Genomic DNA, 27,935 nt, shown 5'->3' on the forward strand with positions numbered 1-27,935 from the left:
TAACTTGAACTGCTTTTTACTTCTTTAGTTTTTCAGATATTCATATGTGCAGTTAGACTGTCAGTGATTCCAGGGTGAGAGTCTTTGCCTTACCTATATGCTCCTGTTGCCTAACAGAAACTAACGCTAAAAAAACTCTGTGATGGGCAGAATTTTTATCAATTTTTTTCACTAGTAAATGCTTAGCATGTGGCTTATAGTAGGTGTGTAATAAGTATTTGCTATATAAAATGTGAATGTTCAATAAATATTAATTGATTTGATTCAAGGTTATTCACACCTGCTACATCCTTTTTTCGCTGTAACTAAAAGATTATTACAGTGAAAGAGGAAGTAAATGCAATTTGGAGCCAGAATCTGCTCAACAGGGCTTGACTGCTCCTTCTAAAGAATTGTGTTTTCCTGCAGATATTAATGAATGTCAGCTACAAGGTGTATGCCCTAATGGTGAGTGTTTGAATACCATGGGCAGCTATCGATGTACCTGCAAAATAGGATTTGGGCCGGATCCTACCTTTTCAAGTTGTGTTCGTAAGTAATAATCACTTTTTATTCCTATTTTAGATTAATTGTCTTTAGAGTTTATCCAAAAGAATGGGAATACTCAGTGGTCAACTGAATTCTTGTAAATATGCAGGAAAACCTCATTAATTAAAATGACAAGAAGGGGGCCTGCCTGACATGGTAAAATAAATCTATAATATGGGAACCTCCTCTAAAATGCATTTTTATTGTGGTAATAAAATTATTATAGCTAAAACTCAGAATAGAGACTAAGCATGCTGAGGAAATACACTTTGATGAAAAGAAGGAATTAACATGAACATACCAACATTTTTTGGTACCTGAGAAATTATAGTAGGTTTTTCCTTCATAAATACAGTATTTTAAGCATTCTTTAGGTTGAATTAAACTGTGTCCTAGCATCTGCCTTTAATTATTCCAAATTCTGAGTCACTGGGCTCTGATTTAATGAAGTTTCACTAGTTTCTCCGTTGTAAAATTCTGGAAAACGGTTACCAAGGCCCTATTGTTTTAGATTTTCTAATTCAGTTCTAATTTCAGATATTGTCTTGTTCTTTAAACCCACCAAAATGACCTTAAATTTTACTGTTTTGCCTTAAAAATGTTTCTGAGCTTTTCCTTTGTTTCTGATAAGGGTAAAAATCCTTCATCAAACCACGTGTTCTAATATTGGTTCTGAAATAGTTTCACCAAACAGATACCCATGATTTTTCCCTCCATGAAAACTAATCCATGTAATCACTACAGATCATATGCCATTAGAGAGGAATGCATTTTAGGTGTCAAGTTCTCAAATGCAGAATTAATTTTAAGATTGCCTTATTTTTAAAGTAATCATGTCCATTATTACAAAAGTAGGTGAGCACTGTAAGATTTTTTTTAAAGAGATGGGGTCTTGCTATCTGGACTCACATCCTGAATTCAAGTGATCTCTCTTCAGCCTGCTGAGTAGCATGACTATAATCATGGGTGTTGCAGCACTGCAGATTTTTAAAGGCTATGTAGTTTAAATGGATGCATGGCAGAAAACTATTAGGATAATTTTAAGAGGAATTGTGTATTAGTTTATTTCCTGCAGGGTTTTTCTATGTATTTATTTATTTTTGAAATGGCGTTTCACTTTTGTTGCCCAGGCTGGAGTGCAATGGCACTCACTGCAACCTCCGCCTCCCAGGTTCAAGTGGTTCTCCTACTTCAGCCTCCTAAGTAGCTGGGATTACTAGCATGTGCCACTATGCCCAGCTAATTTTTGTATTATTAGTAGAGACAGGGTTTCGCCATGTTGGTCAGGCTGGTCTCAAACTCCAGACCTCAGGTGATCCACCTGCCTCAGCTTCCCAAAGTTCTGGGATTACAGGTGTGAGCCACTGTGCCCGCCACTTTTATTTATTTTTTTTAATGTAGCTTTGGTCTGTACTGAGGTGCATCTTTCTTGTCCCTAGTTTGAAACTTCCCGTTTGGTTGACATGTTCTTCATGAGGATACTGTCATTCATTTTTAACCAAGCTTATCTCTCTAACTCTGTGCCCTAAGGTGAGATATGTAGAGGTGATAAAATAAAGACAAATGTAGTAAGTTAAGGACGACAGTCTCATTTATTACTTTTAGGTGAGTTTGTTGAGTCTTTTGAAATATTGTTACTAATTACTACTCTTTTCCTTTAAAAACTGTCAACTGCAGATTAGGATGTTTTACACGTAAGTTCTCTTTTCTGTGTTATTTTACAGAGAGTTCTGATTATGAAGCAGACAGACACCTAATTATAAGGCTTTCTTAAGGGGTAGTAAAATTAGACCATAAAATTACATTTGCACTCAAGATACCTTTGAAACTGATGCAAGGATTTGGAAATTTCAGGCCAAAAATCACATTGTTGATGATACCAGATAACTTAGGGGATCATTTTTGGCTGATTTGAATTACATGAATGAATATTTTAAATCGTTTCATCATTTAAGCATAAAGATTGTAGAGTTTGAATATAGAGTTTGTTACGAATGCTTTTTCCCCTCCGTTTATAATTTGGCTTGTAGTCTGGTTACAATTCTTACATTGAAGTTTACATATTAGGTAAACTTGCAGAGCTAGTCACAAAATGTTCTATGGAACTTTGACTAGATCTGATGACTGTGGGCAGACATCCAGGTTTTAATAAGATTGTAGAAATCTGACAATGAGATTTTTGAAACACTTGCACATTTCCTTAGCATTTATTTTCCCTTTCATTGCCCAAATAATTCTGAACTTCTTAAATAACCATCCATTATTATTTGAAAAATAAATAATTCAATTTTGTGGTTCAGCTGCAACAGCTGAAATGATAAGTATTAAAAGACATTTGTTGCTAGTTAAGTGTTCCAGTTGAGAGTTCGAAGTAAAAACTTGGGCTTTTTACCATTGCTAAGTGAGAAGATTTATTTCTCTTTCCTCTGAATTTACCACATGTAACATCACAGAGACATACAGAGTTCCTTTAGGATTTGTGATTTAAACCAATCCAGTCTGATTTGCAGGTGAATTATGTGAAATTGAGGTGGTAAATAATAGCCTACCAATGAAAAAAAGCCCAGGACCAGACGGATTCACAGCCAAATTCTATCAGAGGTACAAAGAGGAGCTGGTACCATTCCTTCTGAAACTATTACAAACAACAGAAAAAGAGGGACTCCTCCCTAACTCATTCTATGAGGCCAGTATCATCCTGATGCCAAAACCTGGCAGAGACACACACACAAAAAAAATTCCAGGCCAATATCCCTGATGAACATTGATGCAAAAATTCTCTGTAAAATACCAGCGAACCGAATCCAGCAGCACATCAAAAAGCTTATCCACTGCAATCAAGTCAGCTTCATCCCTGGGATTCAGGGCTGGTTCAACATACACAAATCAATAGATGTAATCTATCACGTAAACAGAACCAATGACAAAAACCACACGATTATCTCAATAGATGCAGAAAAGGCCTTCGACAAAATTTAACAGCCCTTCATGCTAAAAAGTATAAATAAACTAGGTACTGATGGAACATATCTCAAAATAATAAGAGCTATTTATGACAGCCCCACGGCCAATATCATACTGAATAGGCAAAATCTGAAAGCATTTCCTTTGAAAACTGGCACAAGACAAGGATGCCCTCTCTCAGCACTCCTATTCAATATAGTATTTGAAGTTCTGGCCAGGGCAGTCAGGCAAGAGAAAGAAATAAAGTGTATTCAGTTAGGAAAAGAGGAAGTCAAATTGTCTTTGTTTGCAGACTACATGATTATATATTTAGAAAACCCCATCATTTCAGCCCCAAATCTCCTTAAGCTGATAAGCAACTTCAGCAGAGTCTCAGGATACAAAATCAATGTGCAAAAATCACAAGCATTCCTAAACACTAATAATAGACAAACAGAGAGCCAAATCATGAGTGAACTCTCATTCACAATTGCTACAAAGAGAATAAAATACCTAGGAATACAACTTACAAGGGATGTGAAGGACCTCTTCAAGGAGAACCACAACCCACTGCTCAAGGAAATAAGAGAGGACACAAACAAATGGAAAAACATTCCATGCTCATGGATAGGAAGAATCAATATCATGAAAATGGCCATACTGCCCAAAGTAGTTTATAGATTCAGTGTTATCCCCATCAAGCTACTATTGACTTTCTTCACAAAATTAGAAAAAACTACTTTAAATTTCCTTTGGAACTAAAAAGGAGCCCACATAGCCAAGACAATTCTAAGCAAAAAGAACGAAGCTGGAGGATCACACTACCTAACTTCAAACTGTACTGCAAAGCTACAGTAACCAAAACAGCATAGTACTGGTACCAAAACAGACATATAGACCAATGGACAGAACAGAGGCCTCAGAAATAACACCAGACATCTACAACCATCCAATCTTTGACAAACCTGACAAAAACAAACAATGGGGAAAGGATACCCTATTTAATAAATGCTGTTGAGAAAACTGGCTAGCCATATGCAGAAAACTGAAACTGGACCCCTTCCTTACACCTTATACAAAAATTAACTCAAGATGGATTAAAGACTTAAATGTAAGACCTAAAACCATAAAAACCCTAGAAGAAAACCTAGGCAATACCATTCAGGACATAGACATGGGCAAAGACTTCATGACTAAAACACCAAAAGCAATGGCAACAAAAGCCAAAATTCACAGATGGGATCTAATTAAACTGAAGAGCTTCTGCACAGCAGAAGAAGCTATCATCACTGTGAAAAGGCAGCCTACAGAATGGGAGAAAAATTTTGCAATCTATCCATCTGACAAAGGGCTAAGATCCAGAATCTACAAAGAACTTAAACAAATTTATGAGAAAAAAACAACCCCATCAGAAAGTGGGCAAACGAAATGAACAGACACTTCTCAAAAGAAGACATTCATGCAGCCAACAAACATGAAAAAAAGCTCATCATCACTGGTTATTAGAGAAAGGCAAATCAAAACCACAATGAGATACTATCTCATACCAGTTAGAATGGCAATCATTAAAAAGTCAGGAAAGAACAGATGCTGGAGAGGATGTGGGGAAATAGGAATGCTTTAACATTGTTGGTGGGAGTGTAAATTATTTCAACCATTGTGGAAGACAGTGTGGCTATTCCTTAAGGATCTAGAACCAGAAATTCCATTTGACCCTGCAATCCCATTACTGGGTATATAACCAAAGGGTATATACCCATTACCCTTCATGTCTTTTTCAGGGACATGAATGTAGCTGGAAACCATTATTCTCAGCAAACTGACACAAGAACAGAAAACCAAACACCACTGTTCTCATTTATAGGTGGGAGTAAAACAATGAGAACACATGGACACAGGGAGGGGAACATCACACATCGGGGCCTGTCGGGGTAGGGGATAGGGGAGTAATAGCATCAGGAGACATACTTAATGTAGATGATGGATTGATGGGTGCAGCAAACCACCATGGCACGTGTACACCTGTGTAAGAAACCTGCACATTCTGCACATGTACCCCAGAACTTAAAGTATAATAATAATAAAAAGGTGGATGTTGCAGTCAACCAAGATTGAGCCGCAGCACTTCAGCCTCAGTGACAGAGTGAGACTGTCTCATAAATAAAGTCTCAACAAATTTTTAAAAATCAAGATTATATGACTTCTCAGACTACAATGGAATAAACTGGAAATTGATAACAAAAGGAAATTTGGAAACTGTGCACTTGGAAAATGTAGAAATATGTGGAAATTAGCAATATACTTCTGAATTACCATTGGGTCAAGGAAGAAACTAAGGAGGAAATCTGGCCAGGGTAGTGATTCATGCCTGTAATCCTGGTGCTGTGGGAGGCCAAAGCAGAAGAATTGCTTTGAGGCCAGGAGTTTGAGACCAGCCTGGGAAAAATGGGCACAGTGAGCCATATCTCTACAAAAAAAAATTAGCTGAGTTTGATCGTGTAAACCAGGAGTCATAGCTACTCAAGAGGCTGAAGCAGGATCACTTGAGTCTAGGAGTTGAGCTCTGATCACACCACTGCACTCCAGCTTGGGTGACAGAATGAGACACTGTCTCTTAAAAAGCATGCAGGTGGGGGGTAATTAAAAAAAATTTTATACAAATGAAAATCAAGACAAAACATCCAAAAACCTATTGAATACATCCAAAGCTGTGCCAAGAGGGGAATTTATAGCAATAAATGGCTACATTTTAAAAATTAGAAAAATTTACAATAGTCTAATGATGTACCTCAAGGAACTAGAAAAATAAGAACAAACCCCAAACTAGTAGAAGGAAAGAAATTATAAAAGTTAGAGCAGGACTAAGTGAAATAGAAACTAGAAAAAATACAAAGGATCAATGAAATGAAAAGTTGGGCCTTTGAAAAGACAAAATAAATCAACTATTAGCTAGACTAATTAAGAAGAAAAGAGAGAAGACCTAAATAAACAATACAAAATGAAAGTGGAGACATCACAACTGATAACACAGACCATATATCGTCAGAGACTACTATGAACAACTATATACTAACAAACTGGGAAGCCTAGAGAAAAATGGATAAATTCCTGGACATATACATCCTATAAAGATTGGATTAGTAAGAAATGGAAAACTTGGACAGACCAATAATGAGTAATGAGATTGGATCAGTAATGAAACATCTCTCAAGAAAGAAATGCCCAGGACCATATGGCTTCAGTGCCAAATCCTACCAAACTTACATAGAAGAATTAACACCAGTTGTCCTCAAACTATATAGGTGAAAATTCTTCCTAACTCATCGAAAGCAAGCATTGCCCTAATACCAAAACTAGACAAGTGTGCAACAAAAAAAGAAAACTATAGGTCAATATTTCTGATGAACATCGATACAAAAATCCTCTAAAAATACTGGCAAACTGAATCCAACAGCACAGCAAAAAGTTAACACCCCATGGTCAAGTGGGATTTATCCCAGGGATGCAAGGATGATTCAATATACGTAAATCAATAAATGTGACATTGCATCAACAGAATGAAGGACAAAAACCACACGATCATCTCAGTAGACACAGAAAAAGCAATTAACAAAATTAAACATTGCTTTGTGACAAGACTCTCAACAAACTAGGCATAAAAGGAACATACCTGAATGTAGTAAAGGTCATATATGACAGACCTACCAGCTAACATCATACTGAATGAGGAAAAAGCTAAAAGCTTTCTAAGCTTAGCTAACTAAGAAATGAAACAAGACAAGGATGCTTTCTTTCACCACTCACATTCATCCTAGTACTGGAAATCCTAGCTATAGAAATCAGGCAAAAGAAGTTAAAAAAAATAAAATAAAAAGGCATCTAAATTGGAAAAGAGGAAGTCAAATTGTTTTCATTTTTGCAGATGACATGATCTTATATATAGAAGAACCTAAATACTCCTCCAAAAAAAGCTTTTAGATCTGCTAAATACATTCAGTAAACTTGCAGGATGCAAAGGCAACATACAAAAATCAGTAGAATTTGTATTTAACAACAATGAAGAATCTGAGAAAGAAATCAGGAAGACAGTCCCATCTGCAATAGCCACAAAAAAAATAAAATATCTAGGAATAAATTTAACCAAGAAGATTTACCTCTATAGGGAAAACTATGAAATACTGATGAAAAAATTTGAAGAGGACACAGGCGAATGGAAAGACATCCCATGTTCATGGATCAGAAGAGTCAATATCATTGAAATAACCATACTACCCAAAGTAATCTATAGATTGAATGCAATTTCTATCAAAATACCAAGATCGATTTTCATAGAAATAGAAAAACAATGCCACAACTTGTTTGGGACCACAAAAAAGCCAGAATAGCCAAAATAATCTTGAGCAAAAAGAACAAATCTGGAGGCATCATACTACCTGACTTCAAAACATATTACAAGGCGATAGTAACCAAAACAGAATACTCCTGGCATAAAAACAGGCACATAAACCAATGGAACAGGCTAGATAACTCAAAATATAGTCATGTATTTATAGCCAACTAATTTTTTACAAAGACACCAATAATATACATTGGGGTGAAGATACCCTTTTTGGTAAATGGCACTGAGAAAACAGGATATCCCTATGCAGAAGAATGAAAATAAACTTCTGTCTCTCACTGTATAAAAAAAATAAACTCAGGATAGATTAAAAACTTACATAGAAGAGTCTGTAAAATACTAGAAGACAGGGGAAACACTTTAGGGCATTGGTCTAGGCAAAGATTTTATGACTAAGACCTCAAAGGGGCAACAAAAACAAAAATCGGCAGGTAAGACTGTATTAAGTGAAAAAGCTGCTGTACAGCAAAGCAAACAACAGAGCGAAGAAACAACCTGTTGAATGGGAAAAAAATATTTGCAAGTTATTAATCTGACATGGTACTAACACCTAGAATATAAAAGGAACTCAATAGGAAAAAAAATCAAATAATCTCATTAAAAATGGACAGAGGACATAAACAGGCATTTCTCAAAAAAAGACATACAAACAGCCAACAGGTAATGAAAAAATACTCAACATAACTAATTATTAAGGAACTGCCCATCAAAACCATAATGAGATATCATCTTACACAAGTTAGAATTGTTTATTAAAAATTTTTTTAAAAACAGGTGCTGGGGAGGATACAGAGAAAAGGAGATTCTTATAAATTGTTAGGAATGTACATTAATATAGCTGTTATAGAAAACAATATGGCCATGTCTCAAAAAATTAAAAATAGGACTATCATACGATCCAGCAATCCCTCTACTGGGTGTGGTATTTATCCAAAGGAAAAAAAATCAGCATGTCAAAGAGATATCAGCACCACCATGTTTATTGTGGCACTCTTCACAATAGCAAAGATATGGAATCAACCTAAGTTTTCATCAATGAATGGATAAAGAAAATGTGGTATATACATGAAATGGAGCACTTCTCAGCTGTAAAAATAATATTGGGGCAACATGGATAAAACCAAAGGTCGTTTTGTTAAGTGAAATAACCCAGGCACAGAAAGATACGTATCTCATGTTCTCATATGTGGGAGCTAAAAGAGTTAATCCCTTGGAGGTAGAGATCAGAATGACAAATGGAAAGGGTATGTGGATTAAGGGTGGCGTGGGTAAAGAGAGACTGGTTAGTGTGTACAAACGTACAGTTAAAAGTAATGAGTTCTGATGTTCAGTATCAGAACAGGGTGACTATAGTTAACAACAATGTATGTTTCAGAATAGCTAGAAGTGAAGACATGAAATGTTCCCAACACATAGCAGTGATAAATACACAAGGTGGTGGATGCCCTAAATACCCTGACTTGATTATCATGCATTCTATGCATGTAACAAAATATCACATGTACCTCATAAATATGTACAAATTATATGTCAATTTTTTAAAAAATAGGTGTGTAAGCCAGACTTTTTCAGTGGTTTCCTTCTTGCCCTCCTTCTACCTTTGAAGAAGCTGATTTATTATTAGCTAGTTGCTTTTTCTTATGTACACTTCAGGCAGGTCAAAATGTTTAGTTAGAACATAAGCTGACACCCCCTGATAAGCTAAGAGTTGACTTATTAATGACTCTGCAAGCCAGTGATTCTCTTTCTATTCCTAAAGACTTGTATTTGGACTGCTTTGGAAGCTGCCATAGAAAAAACACCAGTACTGCAGAACTTATGGAGAATATTTGGGTTAGGAAATAGTAGGAGGAAAAAAGTGTACAAAACCAAGATCTTTTAGGCTAAGATGTTTGGGAAGAATTAGTTCACTAGACATATCTTTTTCTTTTTTCTTTGAGATGGACTTTCACTCTTGTTGCCCAGGCTGGAGTGCAATGTGCGATCTCAGCTCATTGCAACCTCTGCCTCCTGGGTTCAAGTTATTCTCCTGCGTTCAAGTGATTCTCCTGCCTCAGACTCCGAAGTAGCTGGGATTATAGGCACCCGCCACCATGCCCAGCTAATTTTATATTTTTAGTAGAGACAGGGTTTCACCATGTTGGTCAGGCTGGTCTCAAACTCCTGACCTCAGGTGATGCACTTGGCTTGAACTCCCAATGTGCTGGGATTACAGGTGTGAGCCACTGCACCCAGCCTCACTAGACATAGTTTCATCCTTCAGATGATAAAATGCCTGAAATTTTATATTTTTCTTTGTGCAATGCATGGGAATTCAGCAACTAGAGAGTCACTTTAATTAACAAGCAATTGTTTCAGTAATTAGCACACACACATATTAATCCTTTAAAAGACTAACTTGCTCATTTAGAGCCTTAGTTTAATTATGAGGATAGTCATGATAGATTGTTTCAAAATAGAGTACTTAGGTAGGGGAACAGGGTAAGTATAACAGGCATAGTGTCTATAACTCTAGATATATCCTAAGGTGTGGATATAAGAAAGTGGGTATAGAGATTTAAGTTTAAGGGAGCCCACATCACAATTCACCAATGTCAAAGATTTGAAGAAACTGTTCTGGCCTGAATATCTCTTGTTCTTGGGACTTAGAATTTGCATTGATGCAGTTAATACTATAATTAAGCCCCACTATGCATAAGATAGGTTCTTGTGAGATGACCTGATACTGCTTCTCTAGAAATATGCGTTGTAAGTTCCAAATGGTCAATGTGAAGAGGAAATTTTACAGGAAATCCTATGTGAGCTATGCTAGAACATATGTATGTGTTCTAAAGATTATTCAACCTACAGACACACTCAACATGCTATAACTGAAGAATGTCCATTATTCCAGGGACTTACTATCCTTTTGAGCATAATAACCATGCTCTTAAATGTTCTTTTTCTTTTGGTCTGTGACTTTTGATATTTATAGCTCACTTGCACAGGCTTAAAAATATGAGTAAGAGAGGGAGAAGAAAATACTCAGACTTCTCTATTTTACCACTTTTCTAGGGGCCCTTGGCAGGGATGCCCTTACTAGACATACTGCATAAGTTTTGAAGCTTCAGGAATGTCTCCTGTGCTCCCTGCAATCCCCTTTCCTCATTCCCTAATTCTGTTTTTTACTTTCTTCACTTTGGCTCACACAGTTGTGAAGGATACTAAGTCTGAAATCTACAGGGTGCACTGGCAGACTGGAGACCCAGGGAGGAGCTGATGTTTCAGCTTGAATCTGAAGGCAGTCTGCTGGCAACATTCTCTCTTCCTCAGCACAGATCAGTACTTTTTCTGTTGGGTCTTCATTGACTGACTTCAAATACATTACAGTACTATAGTAATGAAGTCCACCCTCACTATGGAGGATAATTTGCTTTACCCAAGTCTTATGATTTAAATACTGATCTCATATTTTAAAAAAACCCTTCACAGTAACATCCAGACCTGTATCTGACCAAATATTTGGACATCAATGCCTAGCAAAGTTGATATGTAAAATGAACTATATCAGTTAAATTGAGTTTCTCTAGTCTGTACTACTGGCAAGTGGTAGATCCACAATTCGAACCCAGGCTATTAAATCCCTTGCTCTTTTTTACTGTGTCACAAAGCCTTAATATAGTCAGATTGTTTCTTGTAGCTATTCTGGAAATGTTAGTCCTGTTGGAAGAATGAACATTTGTATCTGAGCAAGAAGGGTAGGAAGGGTAGGTATTTTGGTAGTCCCAGATGCTAGAGGAATTGGGTAAGGGAAAGGCGAGTCAGAAAACCTCATTTGGATAGTGATATGAGAGAGAAGAGCTTTGGCTGGGTTTGGGGAATGGGCAGAGGGAGACACCAAACTGTCTGATTCAGCACCTTTGACTTGACCTGGACCTGGTTCTGTAGAACACAGTTCCATCCATACTTGCATTAGAAGATGAACTTCTTAAAGGCAGGGCTGTGTTTTACTTATTTTCATATTTGTCATATGTGCCTAATAGACTATCTAACTGTTAGGTTGATGAACTCTTGAACTCTTCTCCACTAAATGCATAGCAGAAGATTAGGATTAGAGTTGAGGCTTTGGATAGCTGTAGCCTAGTCACTTTTGCAATGTTTTCTGAGGAACTGATCACATCATCTCTTCCTTTTCTGGTGTGCTGCCTGGCTAGAACCGGGGCCTTGTGTGTGGCACTCCAAATCAGAAACCACTTTCTGCCTTCCATTCATGTTCACTGGCCTAGGCTGAGACCTGATGGGCCCTGCAAGTTCTCACGTCCCTGGGGTGAGAAGAGCAGATGCTGGCTTGCAGCATCAACCATCTTCCTCATTCTCCATAGTGCCTGGTTATTCACTAAATGCTGGCCTAGAGTTATCTCTACTGTGGTTAAATACAGAAAACTAGGTAGTGATTTTGATAGCACGTGACTAGGTTTATTTGGGTAGGTGGATTTTTGTTGAAATTTTTTCTTCACTTTTGCACACATACCTAACTGCATGCTTGCTGAAATGGAAGAAGGGACCAGAGAGGGACAGGGACAACCACTGTCATGACTTTTGGTGCCCTGACTCTAAGACTCATATGGTAAACTGATTTTTCATCAAGAAAGGTGATGCTCTAAATCTAGACAGATTTATTCTGAAGTATGGTTTTTAATTCATACCTTAGGATTAATTTTACTGTCATTTGGAAAGCCAATGTAGTTTTGGTTTCTCATGTAATGTCACACTCTATCTCTCTGCTTCAGCTGATCCCCCTGTGATCTCGGAAGAGAAAGGGCCCTGTTTCAGACTTGTCAGTTCTGGAAGACAATGTATGCACCCTCTGTCTGTTCACCTCACCAAGCAGCTTTGCTGTTGTAGTGTGGGCAAGGCCTGGGGCCCACACTGTGAGAAATGTCCCCTTCCAGGCACAGGTAAGACACGCCCAGCTGTATGTGCACATACATTCCCAGCCACATGAGTACAGAGGACAACTTTGGCAACTTGGGTCATTTTTGGTTTCTGACTTTACTTTTTAATAATACAGTGTAAACATTTTTGTCACTTTTATAGAAACTGTAGACATACATGGTTGAATCAGCTGGAAAAATTATGTGCAAAGAGATTTTCCCATTTCTATGTGACATTAGACTTTCTTTTGAATATTAAGAAAATCCATTATATTTTATCTTCAACTTCCAAAACTCTGAGCCTGTCTGAGTCTGAGAAGGCTCTGCTGGGCCATGTGCTTTTCAAATGATTGGCTGTTCATCAGTTCAAAGTAACTAGACTTCGTGCAGGTTGACTCATTTATTCATTTATTGAGTATCGTGCTTAATTTCTTAAATTGGAAATGGAGGGAATTATATTCATGATTGAATTTATGCTGTGAAGATTAATAACTTAAGGGCAGATCTTGCCAAAACTCCTAAAAACTGTGAGAGTTGAGTATTAAGAAGTAGATTATTCTTTATCCTTCAGTTTGGTACATAATTGCCCTATGTCCTGAGAAGGCAAATTTATCTCTTTAAATACCTTACTTCTACCAATGAACCACTCAATTTCTCAAGCAGGATCAAGTAGTTACATGGAAGAGAAAGAAATGTAAAATGAAAGTATTGGACCTGATATTAACAAGGAATAACCTCAATTTCACTACTTGGGATGGGCATAAAATAGTCTACTCAATTGCATGTTTGATAAGATGCTTCCTACTTAGGGAAGTGTCTTAACTCTCACAGGGCCATGTAGTGTCTTAAAGCTGTAACTTACAAGATAGCAGACAAGATTTAAATATAAGTGTCATGATCCACTTTTGTTCATGGTTAGAACCAGAAAGAACTGTGTTAAGGCAAAGGATAATACAACGTTGGTGGTATATTGATAGACTAGATAATTTAAGGCCTCCAAAAGGTCCTAGTACCCTCTCATGCCATCTGATCCACTCATTATTAAAAATTAATGATCAAGTAAATAATGTTTATAATTTATAGACACATGTCTCTTGAAGTTCAGTTTTTTAAGCTTTTAGTTTGTGAATTTATTATGCATATTATTGCGTGTGTATAATGTGTTTTTAATTTTTTTTAAGTTTTTAAATTTTTAACTTTTAAGTCCAGCGGTACAAGTAGAAGCTCAGTTTTGATAGCTTTGTAATCCTTTCCGGAAGCATAAATTGAAATGGTGACTGTAGCTCAGGGATACTCCTCTCCAATACTGTCAATACATTTGAAAATAATATTCAAGATAAAATTTTTGCACTTAATTTTTAGTTATATGGTGTTTTTCATTAAAAATATTTAGTTCATTGATTCTTTAAACTTGGTTTTTAAAATCATGTTTTCTTCTGGAAACATCTTTTGAAGTAAAATTGTATTTTGTAGTTAAACATAAGAATGTGGTTCTACCATTTAGTGTGTGATCCTTAGAAAAACAATATTGTAGCATACTATAATTTTAGTATTTTTAGTTTTCTTTTTATTGAGAACTAATTTTAGGTCCCAAACATTCAATAGAAGATCTCTTGTTCAGTGAAAGTGAGAAATGACTTATTTTACTTTCAATTTTAAAAGTAGAAATAAAAAAGTTAGCCATAAGCTCCTTGGTGTCTGCATTTGGTAATTTGCCTCCAACACCAACACCAAAGGGATTAGGTGGATTTTTCCTCTGAAGGCCACACACTGTTTTAACCCGCTTCTCCCCCTTGCCTTTCCCCCTCACTTATTCATGGGGATTATGCTGTGGAGGTTAGCAAATAACATGTGCTGAGTCTACTTTTTTTTTTTTTTAAGAATACAAAACCACTTTTTTTTGGCAATGATAGTGATTCCAGGGCACAGAATATCTCCTTGGCCTCTGGGTAATTAAACGAGCTGGTCACGGCCAGGCCTTTTCCCAGTTGTTGTTCCTTTACTTGAAAACAGCTACATCTGGATTTGGCATTTCCCTTCTTTCTTGATTTTTACCTATCATCTCCAGCATGTCTCACTTCTCTAGACTCTTCCTCACTATTCCAAGATTCTCCCCTTCAAAAACCCTTCCCCTTTTCAGTCCTCCTTAATCAACATCATCTTACCAGCTGACACATGGCATTTTGGCAGAGCCCTTTGTGTTCTTCAACTAGAGACAAACTGTGAGGATTTCAGCATCTCATTTCCCTGAATAGTGATTTTTTTTTTGTAACCTTATGACTCTTCATCTTAGATAAATGTCACTGAGCTCTTTGTGAATAACTAATGAAATTATACCAAAGCAGGAAAAAAAAGAAAGCCTGATTTTTGTTGCTAACACATATACACACAACATAAGATATATATAATACATATAGTGTCTTCTATATATGAAATATCTCCTAATGTATAACCTAATATGATAAATAATATTTTCTAAGTGGTTGCTGATTATATATATATATGTATAAAAATATATATATGTGTGTATATATATATGTATATAAAATAATCCCTCTGTTACCATGGTTACGTATCAGTGGATTCAACCCAATTGGTTGGTTGAATCTATGGATGCAGAACCAGATATGGAGGGCTGATCATACTATGCAATTTTGTGTAAGGGACTGTAAGGGACTTGAGCATTGCCGATTTTAGTATCCACGGGGGTATCCTAGAACTAATCCCTCATAGATACTGAGGGACGACTATGTATATAATGTGATATATAAAAGATATGCTAATTATATGCTATACATAATATATATATATTCTGATTGGGTAGGATAAGGAATTAACAGATGGAGAAATGTTTAGTAAAAAGAGGGTCAGATTTTTTTCTGTAAATATGCAAGTTTATCAGAAATTTGAGCAATTTGCTTACGTTTTGCACCTGTTTTTGAAGTTTTAAAATGTAACTATATTAGTGATGATTTATTAAGAGCTATTCATCATGATATTTTCCTCTGTATAAGTTTGCACTGTTAGATTTTTAAAAGGAATATTTTCCCATCCCAAATCTAGCTGCTTTTAAGGAAATCTGTCCTGGTGGAATGGGTTATACGGTTTCTGGCGTTCATAGACGCAGGCCAATCCATCACCATGTAGGTAAAGGACCTGTATTTGTCAAGCCAAAGAACACTCAACCTGTTGCTAAAAGTACTCATCCTCCACCTCTCCCAGCCAAGGAAGAGCCAGTGGAGGCCCTGACCTTCTCCCGGGAACACGGGCCAGGAGTGGCGGAGCCAGAAGGTGAGAGTGGTGATGGATCATGGACTCTAGACATCTATCTGCATGTCTTTGCTTTTATTTCCCTGTTTATAACCCTCAGAGGGTTATAACAGAACAGAGTTTTTCAGCCTCAGCACTATTGATATTCTAGGGTGGAGAATTCTTTGATTGGGAATTGCCCTGTATATTGTAATATGTTTAACCACTGCTCTAGAATAGTGCGTACCTAGTAGATAACAATATTCTACAGTAATTTCAGAATGTCTTCTTGCTGTTTGGGGGCTACTTTATCTTGGCGTTTGTTCCTGGAACATGATTTAGATCCTTCAGGGAATAGCCCTAATTCGTTTCTTGTCTAGAAGGCCATTTAACAAATATTTATGAAGTGGAATCTACAGGCTTTCCAGAAGTTACAGCATGGAAGTCTAATGGACAGTCAGGGATAATGGAGGGTGAAATGAAGGAAGCTAAATGATTGTCAGTTGAAGAGATCTGGTGAGCACCTAGTGTGGTTCTTCCATTTACCCTCTGAGAAACCTGAGACCTAGAGAAGGGACATGACTTGCCAGAGAATATGTAATGGGACCTGTGACCAAGGAGCACGTTTTCCCAAGGAAATAGTTTCAGGCCTTATACTTGAGAGGGAGTCAAGACAATAGAATTTGAGTCCCTCTCTGGCATTCAGGATGCAGGATCATCCCTATCTCTATATAAACCAGCAGTATCTGATATGTCATATATCTTGCTTACAAAAATTTTCACCTCAGAAAGAACAAACATTTTAGATTTGTATAGAATGAACATATTTTCTTTAATAAAGCTCCTGTTGGCTTTTCACAGTTGATTCTTAGGTTGGAATTCAGGAGGCCATTTTTCGGTGCTGTTGAGGAGGTAGAGTGCTCAGGCTAGTGTTGAGTTGGAAGCTTGGCACAGCCTTCTTCTTGGTAGGGCAGGCTATTTTTCTGGGCTCTGAACGTTTGTGTGTTCTGGCTTATTTGAGTCTACACTTTCACTCTCTGCATTTCTTCCTTGCTTAGGCAGAACAGGCAGAACCTCAGCTGAAATTGACAGTATTCATCAGTTTGCCCCTAGACACTTAGTGTCATGACCAGATGTTTGCAACTGTTCATTGTTTGCACAGGCAGGAGGAAATGGGCTCTAGTTCCAGATTTTGCCTCAAGACCTTGTGGAGGGTTAGGGAGAATAAAAGGTTAATTGACTTTCTCCAACCCCAAGAATATTGCAGCAGTGATTTTAATTTATCTGGTACCCTGATTGCTTTCAAGAGTTAATGCATCTACCCAACCTGTAAACTAATGTTTGCGGAGAAAAATCCTGGTGAATGTTGATCCAGGGCTTTAGAACTAACACGAAGGACTGATTAATGAAAAGCAAGTCTTTAAAAATACAAAGACATCACCAACACCCTCACAATAATGCTTATGATTGTGTAATGTATGATTTGTTCAATATATTGCTACTAATCTCAAATTGACTCTTACTGGCTTGTAAGATTCTTTTTCATAATTTAGTTAGCATATCTTTCTGAAAATATTCACGGGGCTTCATTAAAGGTTGGAATACATAAAGGATGCAGCACATACTCTCATGTCTCTTATTGAAATAAGTGACATTCTTTTTTAACATTGACACCAGAAAGCATTTCAAGCATTATACACCATAAGGATAACCCTTTCACCAGTTAATGAAAATGTTTGTTTTCTAAGATATGGAAAGTTTACATAATTGAGATAAGGCATAAAATGATGATGTACCGGAAAGTATTGCCTTCTTTAGCTTTTTAGTTTAATTTCAATTTTGGAAGGGTTTGAAAGACTTATTCACATCTCTGTGTGCTCCTGTAGCTGAGGAATACCAGCGCTGAGAGTTCTCTATTAGTCATGTGTAAAATTCACTAAAATGGCAGATGATCATAATTCTACATTTGCTTAAGTTTGGTTCTTAATCCTTTTGCAGAGATACTGGACTTCCATTGCTTTTGAAAAATTGAACTATAATAGACTGAATTGTCTTAAATCGTACTAATACCCTTTTTCTTTTCTGTTTTTAGTGGCAACTGCACCCCCTGAAAAGGTAATTTATTCATCATTTGCAAGTCTTTTCCTTTTCAACCTTCAAAATGGTTTTCTATTAGAATATGTATGGATTTTTTATACTTAAATGTAGGAACATATCTATTATGCATCATTTGGTTTAAGTTAATATAGCATTCAGTTATTCAAAAAAATTTATTGAGCCATTGTTATAGACTGGCAGTATACTCAGTGTTAGGAAAACAATGGAGGACAAACAGGACTCAACTCTCTACTTTCATGAAGCTTCAATTCTAGTGAGAAGAAAATGGTGAGCTAATGGGAATCAGGGACATCAACAGAATTCAGTGTCACCTGATGGCCTAGACCATCTGTGAAAGAAAGGCTGTGCCATGGTTAGGTACTCATGTATTCTTTTTTTTTGGAGACGGAGTTTCGCTCTTGTTACCCAGGCTGGAGTGCAATGGCGCAATCTCGGCTCACCGCAACCTCCGCCTCCTGGGTCCAGGCAATTCTCCTGCCTCAGCCTCCTGAGTAGCTGGGATTACAGGCACGCGCCACCATGCCCAGCTAATTTTTTGTATTTTTAGTAGAGACGGGGTTTCACCACATTGACCAGGATGGTCTCGATCTCTTGACCTCATGATCCACCCGCCTCGGCCTGTACTCATGTATTCTTAAAGCACATATATAGCTAGTGAGGTACTTCTTAATTCGACTAAAATTTAACATATGTGTTTGAATTGAGTTAGAACAGAACTTACCCTTAAAAGTTACAATCAAATACTAGAATGTTGCTCTTTAAAAAAATCAGTCTATTGGCTTTTGGGCATAAAACGGGTCTGTGAATTGTGAGACATTTTAGTAGGCAATGTAAACATTTTCTAGATCTAAGTCCTATCTATGTAATATTATTCCTTCTCTGAATCTTGCTTTCTTTATTTAATAAAAACATTCATTTTCATTAAATGAATGAACTTATGTCCGAGAACTACTATGATATATTGCTAGACTAAATTATGCTTGCATTTCAAAATGGGATCTCAATGCACAGAACAGCCTTTAATTTTCTTTTTATCTCCTACTTCCCCATAATACTTACATGGAAATTAGGTAATCATTAAATGTTTATACATTTATGTATCATTCTTTTAGCTGACAAGAATATATTATTAGAATTTAGATGAGACAATACATACATAAATTATTTTAAATAGCGTTCTAAATCTTTAGCTTATAAATATGGGATAGAGTAACATGTATGTCATAATATAAGTGCTGAAAGAATCAAGAAAAAGAGACTTACGATTTTGGAGTGATAGCATTCATTCAGGAAGAGTGAATGTATTCAGAAAGAGTATTTTGAGCCCCCAAAAAGTATAACAGATATGTATACATTATGTGTACTTTTGAAGCTCTTAGCATTTGAATTTAGTTCTGATTGATACATGGGAGGAATTATTCAGCTTGTAGGTGAACCAGCCAGTGGCCTGACAGCCTCATCATAACTCAGTTCTTCTCTCTTTATGATTGAATTTAATAACTCTTATTAAGCATCTAAAAGAGATCCTAAAAAGTTTTCTTGTATACTTTTACTGCCTTTTATTTGGGGAGGAGATAGTATGAAAAATACAATCATAGTCTTTGCTGTCTTGGTCTTTACAAAAGTCTCATGATGTTATGAGATGGATGAAGAAAAGAGAGGGTAGCCCAGAGATGTGCAAAGGTGTGGAGGAGGGGACAGCAAAGGTCATGAAGGACTTGGTCAGAAACAGAAGTAGGGACTGCTTTGGAAGGCTTAGCGTACCAAACTGCTGTTGAAATCAACAGCAGTACTTTGCTTCTTTTTTTTTTTTTTTTTTTTTTTTTTTTTTTTTTTTGAGGCGGAGTTTCGCTCTTGTTACCCAGGCTGGAGTGCAATGGCGCGATCTCGGCTCACCGCAACCTCCGCCTCCTGGGTTCAGGCAATTCTCCTGCCTCAGCCTCCTGAGTAGCTGGGATTACAGGCACACGCCACCATGCCCAGCTAATTTTTTGTATTAGTAGAGACGGGGTTTCACCATGTTGACCAGGATGGTCTCGATCTCTTGACCTTGTGATCCACCCGCCTCGGCCTCCCAAAGTGCTGGGATTACAGGCTTGAGCCACCGTGCCCGGCAGTACTTTGCTTCTTGACTGGACCCTATTCATTAAATGTAGAAGTGGTGTAGATTAGGAAGTCTGCTGCCTCAAAGTGATGGGGGAAATTCTGTCTGTAAACTGTAGGAGTGGATTAACACCTGATCGTGGTCTGTTCCTTGTTGGCATTGGCCATGGCTGCAGGGAATGGGGTGCAGTCGAGACTGGTTGAGGTCATCTCTAGTAAATAATAGAAAGCTAGTATATAGGCCAGGCATGGTGGCTCACGCCTGTAATCCCAGCACTTTGGGAGGCCGAGGCAGGCAGATCACGAGGTCAAGAGATTGACACCATCCTGGCCAACATGGTGAAACCCGTCTCTACTAAAAATACAAAAATTAGCTGGGCGTGGTGGCGTGCATCTGTAGTCCCTGCTACTCGGGAGGCTGAGGCAGGAGAATTGCTTGAACCTAGGAGGTGGAGGTTGCAGTCAGCTGAGATTGTGCCACTGCACTCCAGCCTGGTGCGTGGCAACAGAGTGAGACTCTGTCTCAAAATAAATAAATAAGTAAATAAATAAATAAATAAATAAATAAAAGCTAGTGTATATTCTTAAGAAGACAGAGGAAATGTGGAAAAAACTAACAAGTGCTCAATATTTGTAGGAGATGAATTTTGGTAGGACTACCCACATCAAGAAGAAAAAGGAAGCCAGTTAGGTTATTACAATAAACCAAGAATGAGAGTGAGTCCAACCTAGGGTGGTGGGGTCTGTGGATATGAAAAAGGGTGAACGGCTATAAGAAAAAGTGTCAATGGACGGGACTTGCAATGAAGAATGAAAGAGGGAGGGCTAAAAAATGACTTTAAACCTGGATGGGATAGATTAATGACTGTGGCATTGGCAGAAATGAAGTTGGAATGAAAGCCTGGATGGTTTTGGAAGGGGTGGGCTTGAGGTATCTGTGGGATATCTAAATGGACTTACCCTGTAAGCATTTACACTTACAAAATTGGATTTGTGATGAGATACTCAGACAGACAATTTTAGAAGAGAGGTGATACTTGAAGGCAGGAGAAGAAGATAAGAGTGTTAACAGAAGCCAGAGGAGTAAGCTTTCTGGAAGAGGAGAGTAACCAAGTAATTTGGTGAATACTTTAGTGATGATAAGAGCTCTCTGGTCCCACTCTGGTGTGAGTGAAGTCACAGATCCTTAACTAGACTAATTGTTCAGTCTGCGTGATCCTGCACAGTTGCAATGGGAAGCTGAGCCATGAATGCTGGACTGCTTCTCCGCTTGAGGTCCATGGGACAAGCCTGGGCATCAAGATGTGTGATGAAGCCCCAAATTCTTCTCCTAACCAGCAGATTTCTGTTGCTCTGCCTGACTACCACTGTTCAGAGAGCTGGAGTTGTAAAGTTATCAGACGTGAGGTTAAAGGAGGCCGTAGTGACTGACTGGTTTAAAATATTTTAGCTTACCATGTGTTCTTTGTTATGGCACATCTGCCATATCCATTATTTAATCTGCAAACTGTGGCTGATCATCTTAGTGGGGCAGAGCCACATGTGAATGAAGTGAAGGTTTAGTCATCTCTTGGGGTTAGTTTTGCCCTGTTGCAGACCAAATATGGACCCCTGGGCCAAGGCATTTACTTACAAGGTCAGACTTCGGGCCTCAGGGAACTGGCTGAGCGTATGTGCATGGATCAGCACTGCTGGGAAGCATTTAGGGCTTCTCATAGTAGTACCACATCAATGTTTTTGTGATTGTTTTTGTGATTTCATGCAATCATACAGGTATGGTCCTATGACATATACCTGTCTTTCTAACAATATTAAATAAAAATAGTAATACATGGGAAACTAAAAATAATTTCCACTTTCAATTGTCTTTTTCTTTCTTGTTCTCTTTTAAAATACAACCATCCAGGAAATATCTTCACTGGATCAGGAGAAAACCAAACTTGAGCCTGGTCAACCCCAGCTGTCTCCAGGCGTTTCAACGATTCATCTGAATCCACAGCTTCCAGGTAGCCTGTGTTGATCTGTGCTGTTTGTCAGAGTTTTCTGAATACAAATGTAAGAAGGGAAATTTTTGTCTTTGATTTTGTGTAGTAAATTACTAGACTTTATAACCGAAGTTCAGTGTTAAGCATAGTAATATACATTGTTAGTGTAATTACAGCACTATAAGTATTGAAGCAGGGAAGATACGTGGTTTTGTTTGTTTTTTACTGTTTTCTGTGATCAGGAGTGGTATATACTATTCAAACATTATTGAAGGTTATCATTTGATAAACAATCATTTTTTTGGCTTCTGCGTCACTCAGGTATTCTTGCTAAATGTTGAACCCAGAGCTATAGATTAATACCATGAGCTTTCAGGACATAGAACAGTTCTTTATATCCAAGAAATGCTGTGATATATTGCTAGACTAAATTATGCTTGCATTTTGAAATGAGATCTCAGTGCACAGAACAGGCTTTAATTTTCTTTTTATCCCCTACTTCCTCATATAGTAGTGATTGAAAAAACATCACCTCCTGTGCCCGTTGAAGTAGCTCCTGAAGCTTCCACATCTAGTGCCAGCCAAGTGATTGCACCTACTCAAGTGACAGGTTGGTGCAGTATTTGTTATGTTATATATCCCACGGAGGAGACGTGGGGCAGAGCTTCATTTTCAATGCAGTATCAAATGTGTAAGCTTGCTCATGGCAGCGTTAGTCGTAATAGCAAATATTTGGAAATCATCTAAATACTGTTAGAAAAGAGTGTATGTAAATAAATTATAGTACTTACGAATTACGGAATATCACATAGTACTAAAGTGATGTTTTAAAAGAGTAATGTCATGAAGAAATATGTCATAATCTTTGTTAATAGCTGCAGAATACAATGTCATGATTACAATTTTACTTCTAAAATTTTTATAAACACAGAAAAAGAGACAGAAAATGCATCAGTGTTCGGTTCTAACTAGTTAATACAGGATCATGGATAATATTTGTGTTCTTCAGTATGCTTTTATTTTCAAAGTTCTTTATTATAAACATTTTAATCATGAGTGAAATAGTATACAAATGTTTTATATTTTGAAACAAATGCAAAATTCTAAATGTCCATATCCTTAAGGTGTATCGAGCTCTTACACATCAATAGGAAAAATACTAACAATTGAGAAATGGAAAAATAATACAATCAGATAATTTGTAGGAAAAAAAATAATACCAAGAAATGTATAATGGAAAAATTTAAATTTTCTGGTAATCAAAGAAAGGCAAGTTAAAATAGGGTAATACCTTATTTCTATCAAATTAGTATGTAAAACCTGAACTACTTCTATTAGGGTGAGATTGAGACTCTCTCACATTGCTGAAGGGAGTATGTGTTGGGGTTCTTCAGAGAGACATTACCAACAGGATAAATGCAGATAGATAGAAAGAGCTTTATTGTGAGGGATTGGCTCACACCATTCTGAAGGCTAAGAATTTCCTGGGAAATTGATGGTGGTGTGGTTCCAGTGCAAACCCAAAGGCCTGAGAAAGGGGAGTTGGTGGCATAAGGGAAGTTGGTGGCATAAGTGCCAGTCTGAGCCTGAAGGCCCGGATACCTGGTGTGCCAGTGTCTGAGGGCAGGAGAAGATGGATGTCCCAGCAAATTGCCTTCCTCAGTCTTTTTGTTGTGTTTGGGCTTAGCCCCCAGCAGATAGGAGGATACCCACCCACGCTGCTGAGGGTGATCTTCTTTACACAGTCTAACAACTCAAAGGCTACTTTCTTCCAGAAACACCCTCACAGGCGCATCCAGAAATATGTAATCAGCTGTCTGGACATCTCGTAGCCCAGTTCAGTTGACTCATTAAATTAACCATCACAGAGTGTAAACTGGAAAGCACAAACTGGCAATATGTATAAAAAACTTTAAAACTATTCAGGACTTTTGACTCAGTGATTCCATTTTAAGACATCTTGTTTGAGGAAATAATGTTCCCAAAGGCTGTGGGTAGTAGTTTATGTAAGTGGTTACCTGTCACAGACAATGTATAATAGAGAATAAATAGAAATAACTGAACATTGAACTACAAGGGAATAGATAATTATGTTACATCTATACATTGGAACATTGTGTTGCCACCACATATAGTATTTTTGAAGAACTTTTATTGAAATCTAGCAGGAAATGGTCACACAATATTGCTAAACTTAAGATGAAGGATATAAAAATAAGATATAGAGTATTATACCAGGTTTTTTAAAAGACATATATACATTGAGAAAATGCTGGGAGGAAGTACATTAGAAATTAGCAGTGGTTATTTTTGGTAGTGTAATCTGAGAGATTTTGGTGTTTTGCTTTATATTTCTTATTTTCCATATTTTATATACTCAACAGTTATTTTTAGAGTCAGAAAAAAATGTCACTAAGAGGCATCATCATCAACTTTAACTGAATTCATGATACCACTGCAGGATGAGGTTGGCAGTGTGTTGTGGGAGCTAAATGGAAGAGTTTGCAGCTTCCTTTAGAATATTTCCTCCTCAGAGACATGTTGTGGTTCCCTTCTAATAGAAATGTTCTCATATGTTAAGCTTTTGGCCACTAAATGAGTCAATAGGACAGGACCTTTGTCCTTCAGGATACAGCTGCAATCACCTAGCTGCAGCTCCACATCTGGGCATCCCTGATCTCTTGGTTCTGGGAAGCTCCCCTTCCCCTGCAGGCTCAGAAGTGCCTGCTCTCACTCCTTGGCCCCTTCCTGTTGCCAGCACCTGCTCCAGAGTGGAGCAAAGTTGTGGCCAAGCCCAAGTGCTGTTGCAACCCACCCAGGTGTGCATGTGCTTGGGGTGGCACTGATGTGCCAGCCCCCTGCTGCCTTGGTCCCCTCTGGACATTGGGCACCAATGAGCATGGGCAACTCAAGTGTGGGCTTGAGTTGGGCTTGCAAGTGCTCCTTGGCCTAAACAGCCTGGGCATGTGGACAACATGTTGATGGAGGGAGACAGACAGGTTCCTGGGTGGAAAGGGGTGGGTCCCCAGTGAAACCCTACCTTCCAGCCAGGAATGGCCTGAAGCCTGGGGACCAGGCTGCCAGTTCCAGGTGAAGTCCATGGCCTGGAGTGAAGACTTCATTGATGACCATTCAGCCAGTCAGATGGTGCTTTTTCTAGGCCCACCATGGCCACCCAGGGATCAATCAGCATACACTTCCTCTGTTGTGAGCCCATAAAAACCCTGGACTCAGCCAGACTCACACTGATGTCAGGACTACCAGCTACAAGAAGGAGCTACCCACTTCAGGTCTCCTCAGCTTTTCAGGACCACCTGCCTACAGAAAGAAGCTACTCACTATGGGTCTCCTGAGAACTGTCATGTCAGTCAGTGAAGCTCCTTTCCACCTTGCTCACTCTCCAGTTATCTGTGTACCTCATTCTTCCTGGATATGGGACAAGAACTCAGAACCCACTGAATGGTGGGACTGAAAGAGCTATAACACAAATGAGGCTGAAATATACTCTCCTGCTTGCCATCTTGAGGGTAACAAGAAGGGGAGAAGAGCTGCAGCCCTCTGGGGAGCCCAAACCAAAGGGCTCCCCAAGCCAGGGCTGTAACAGCCTCTTTGGGGCTGTGTGGTTTCTGGCATTTCTGAGCTTTCGGGCACCACCAACATTTCTGCTGGTGCCTGCAGCAGAAATTACTTGCAGTGTGTCTGGTCCAGCTGAGCCTCACATAAAGCCAGCACCTGGAGCTGCCACCCTTCCACAGAAGGTGGCTATGTGTAGTGGCTGGACCCCATGCTCCCTCACTCACACACCCCTCACTGTTCCACATCTGGCTTTCCCTTGGCAAGTGTGCGATCCTGAGCACAGCCTACCGGGCTGAGTGGGTGAAAGAAGCTCAGCAGATGGGAGCAAATCTTGGGCAAAGGCGCCACTAGCCACAGAGGTTTCTGGCTGGCAAAGTGACACTCCAAGGATCCTGTGAAAAAATGATAGTGATTTTTTTTAATGACCATGGCTAAAATTGTTATTCTCTATTCTGAGGTCATGTATGATATCTACTTTTTACTAAGCACACCTATAAGAGACTGCTTTGAGCTGCAAAGCATACAAGCAAGTAATACGCTATTTTGGACAGTAAGGATCTTCTAATTGTTTATCTTAATGTTAAAAAGACAAAAATGCAGGAAGACACACTGTAATTCACTAGTTTTTTAGAAATACTGCATTTCCATTTTTCAGTGTGAAGAAAAACTAGTTTTGAAAGGACGTGGCTGACTTAAATGAACAAACCTCTTGCATACTAGCTTTGTAATGGTTAAGTTCAGCTAGATAAACGCAGTTTCAACATTTAAATGCAGCTGTGTGAAGGGTAACAAACTGAAGTTACTCAGCTTCAACTGAACTACAGAGCTGGCTGAAAAAAAATGAAAGCAGCCTTGCTATAGGAAGTTGTTAAATGACAACTTGTTAGAAGCTTAGTTTGAGCTTGGCAGAATACAGGACTGACATCTGCTGTCACATGTTTGTAGCATGAATATATCCTTCCAGGAAACAAGTGACACTGATTTTTTTTTTTATGCAACAGTTGTAGGTACTTCCACTTTCTGTAGTAAAAGAATATTTCTAAAAGAATCCATAGGGAGACTGTTAGCGAGTCTTTGAACTGAAATGGTTTGCAGCTTTAGAGCTACACTATACGTAGTGATCTGTATTAGCCATAAGAAGACTGTTTTGTATCAAACTTAATTTAAATCAAAATGTGTATGTTCCCGTTGGTTTCACATGGGGCCCAAACACAAATTTAAGGAGCAATCTCCTCATTTCTCTCAGGAATATTGCATAATAATGCTTTTGTCTCTAAAACACAGAGGAGGTAAACATTATTTGTTCCTGTTAGTTTCTCCCATAGTTGAAGAAAGGGATAGAAGAATACACAAGAGACTAAAATAAATATCATCAGCTCCACATTGTTTAGTGATTATATCTTTATGATGGTGAAATTGGAAGTAGCCTTTTCAGATTTAGCCAAACACACTTTGACATGTGATAATAAGTGAGCCACATATTTGCAGGAAATACGTGTGATATTTTCCACTCTTAACAGCTGACTTGGTGGCTTGCAACATTTTTGGCATACTGTTTTCAAGTGAATTGTATGTTTCAGCATATAAATTCTTGATTTAGCATAGTGTCTTAATAACTAAAGGATAGGTTGGAAAAATCAAACCTTTATTTCTCTGGCAGATATTTACAAAGTGGAAACATCTGTTTCAATTGTTGTGGGACAATCTATGCTCATTGTGGGGCAGTTAGGAAGCCAGGGCATTTTCGTAAACCTTTCCATGAGTTAACATTTGATGCCTTCCTCTGGCTCTTCCCAAGCTTTCTCCATGGCTCTGCCAGACTGGCCAAAAATTATTCTTTGACTGACTTAACTGCCTTGTGGAAACCTCTGTAATTATCATGGCCCAGACATTTAAAAAACTATTTGCTCATCAGATCTTTTCCAGAACTCAGAATTGACCCAAAAATGTTTGTCCCTCAAGCATATTACCAGTGTCGTTACAGTCTCAATAAACTATGTATGCTGATGGAAAATGAACTCTTATTTCCATGTGAAATCATCATGCTTTAATATTTCCAGACTTCATTCATTCATTCATTCATTCAGGGAATCACATGACAAAGAAAAAAGCTAAAGTCAA

The 27,935-nt window shown here is 38.0% G+C and overlaps 1 protein-coding gene across 15 annotated transcripts in view; it reads left to right on the forward strand.

Moving 5' to 3' along the window:
- LTBP1 (latent transforming growth factor beta binding protein 1) overlaps window positions 1-27,935 on the forward strand; it is a 458,896-nt gene that overhangs the window by 304,413 nt on the left and 126,548 nt on the right. For 6 of the 15 annotated variants that reach the window (XM_064363976.1, XM_064363978.1, XM_064363985.1 and 3 more), the window contains 6 exons: window positions 409-531; window positions 12,640-12,807; window positions 15,847-16,074; window positions 18,125-18,147; window positions 22,160-22,259; window positions 22,750-22,848. In XM_064363976.1, coding sequence (XP_064220046.1) covers window positions 409-531; window positions 12,640-12,807; window positions 15,847-16,074; window positions 18,125-18,147; window positions 22,160-22,259; window positions 22,750-22,848 — 741 coding nt within the window. The remainder of the gene's footprint in view (window positions 1-408; window positions 532-12,639; window positions 12,808-15,846; window positions 16,075-18,124; window positions 18,148-22,159; window positions 22,260-22,749; window positions 22,849-27,935) is intronic. The other 9 variants (XM_064363977.1, XM_064363984.1, XM_064363987.1 and 6 more) reach the window with 4 other exon arrangements.

The sequence above is a fragment of the Aotus nancymaae genome, unplaced genomic scaffold (genome assembly GCF_030222135.1).
Source record: "Aotus nancymaae isolate 86718 unplaced genomic scaffold, 86718_ANA_hifiasm-v0.15.2.pri h1tg000057l, whole genome shotgun sequence".
Lineage (NCBI taxonomy): Eukaryota > Metazoa > Chordata > Mammalia > Primates > Aotidae > Aotus > Aotus nancymaae.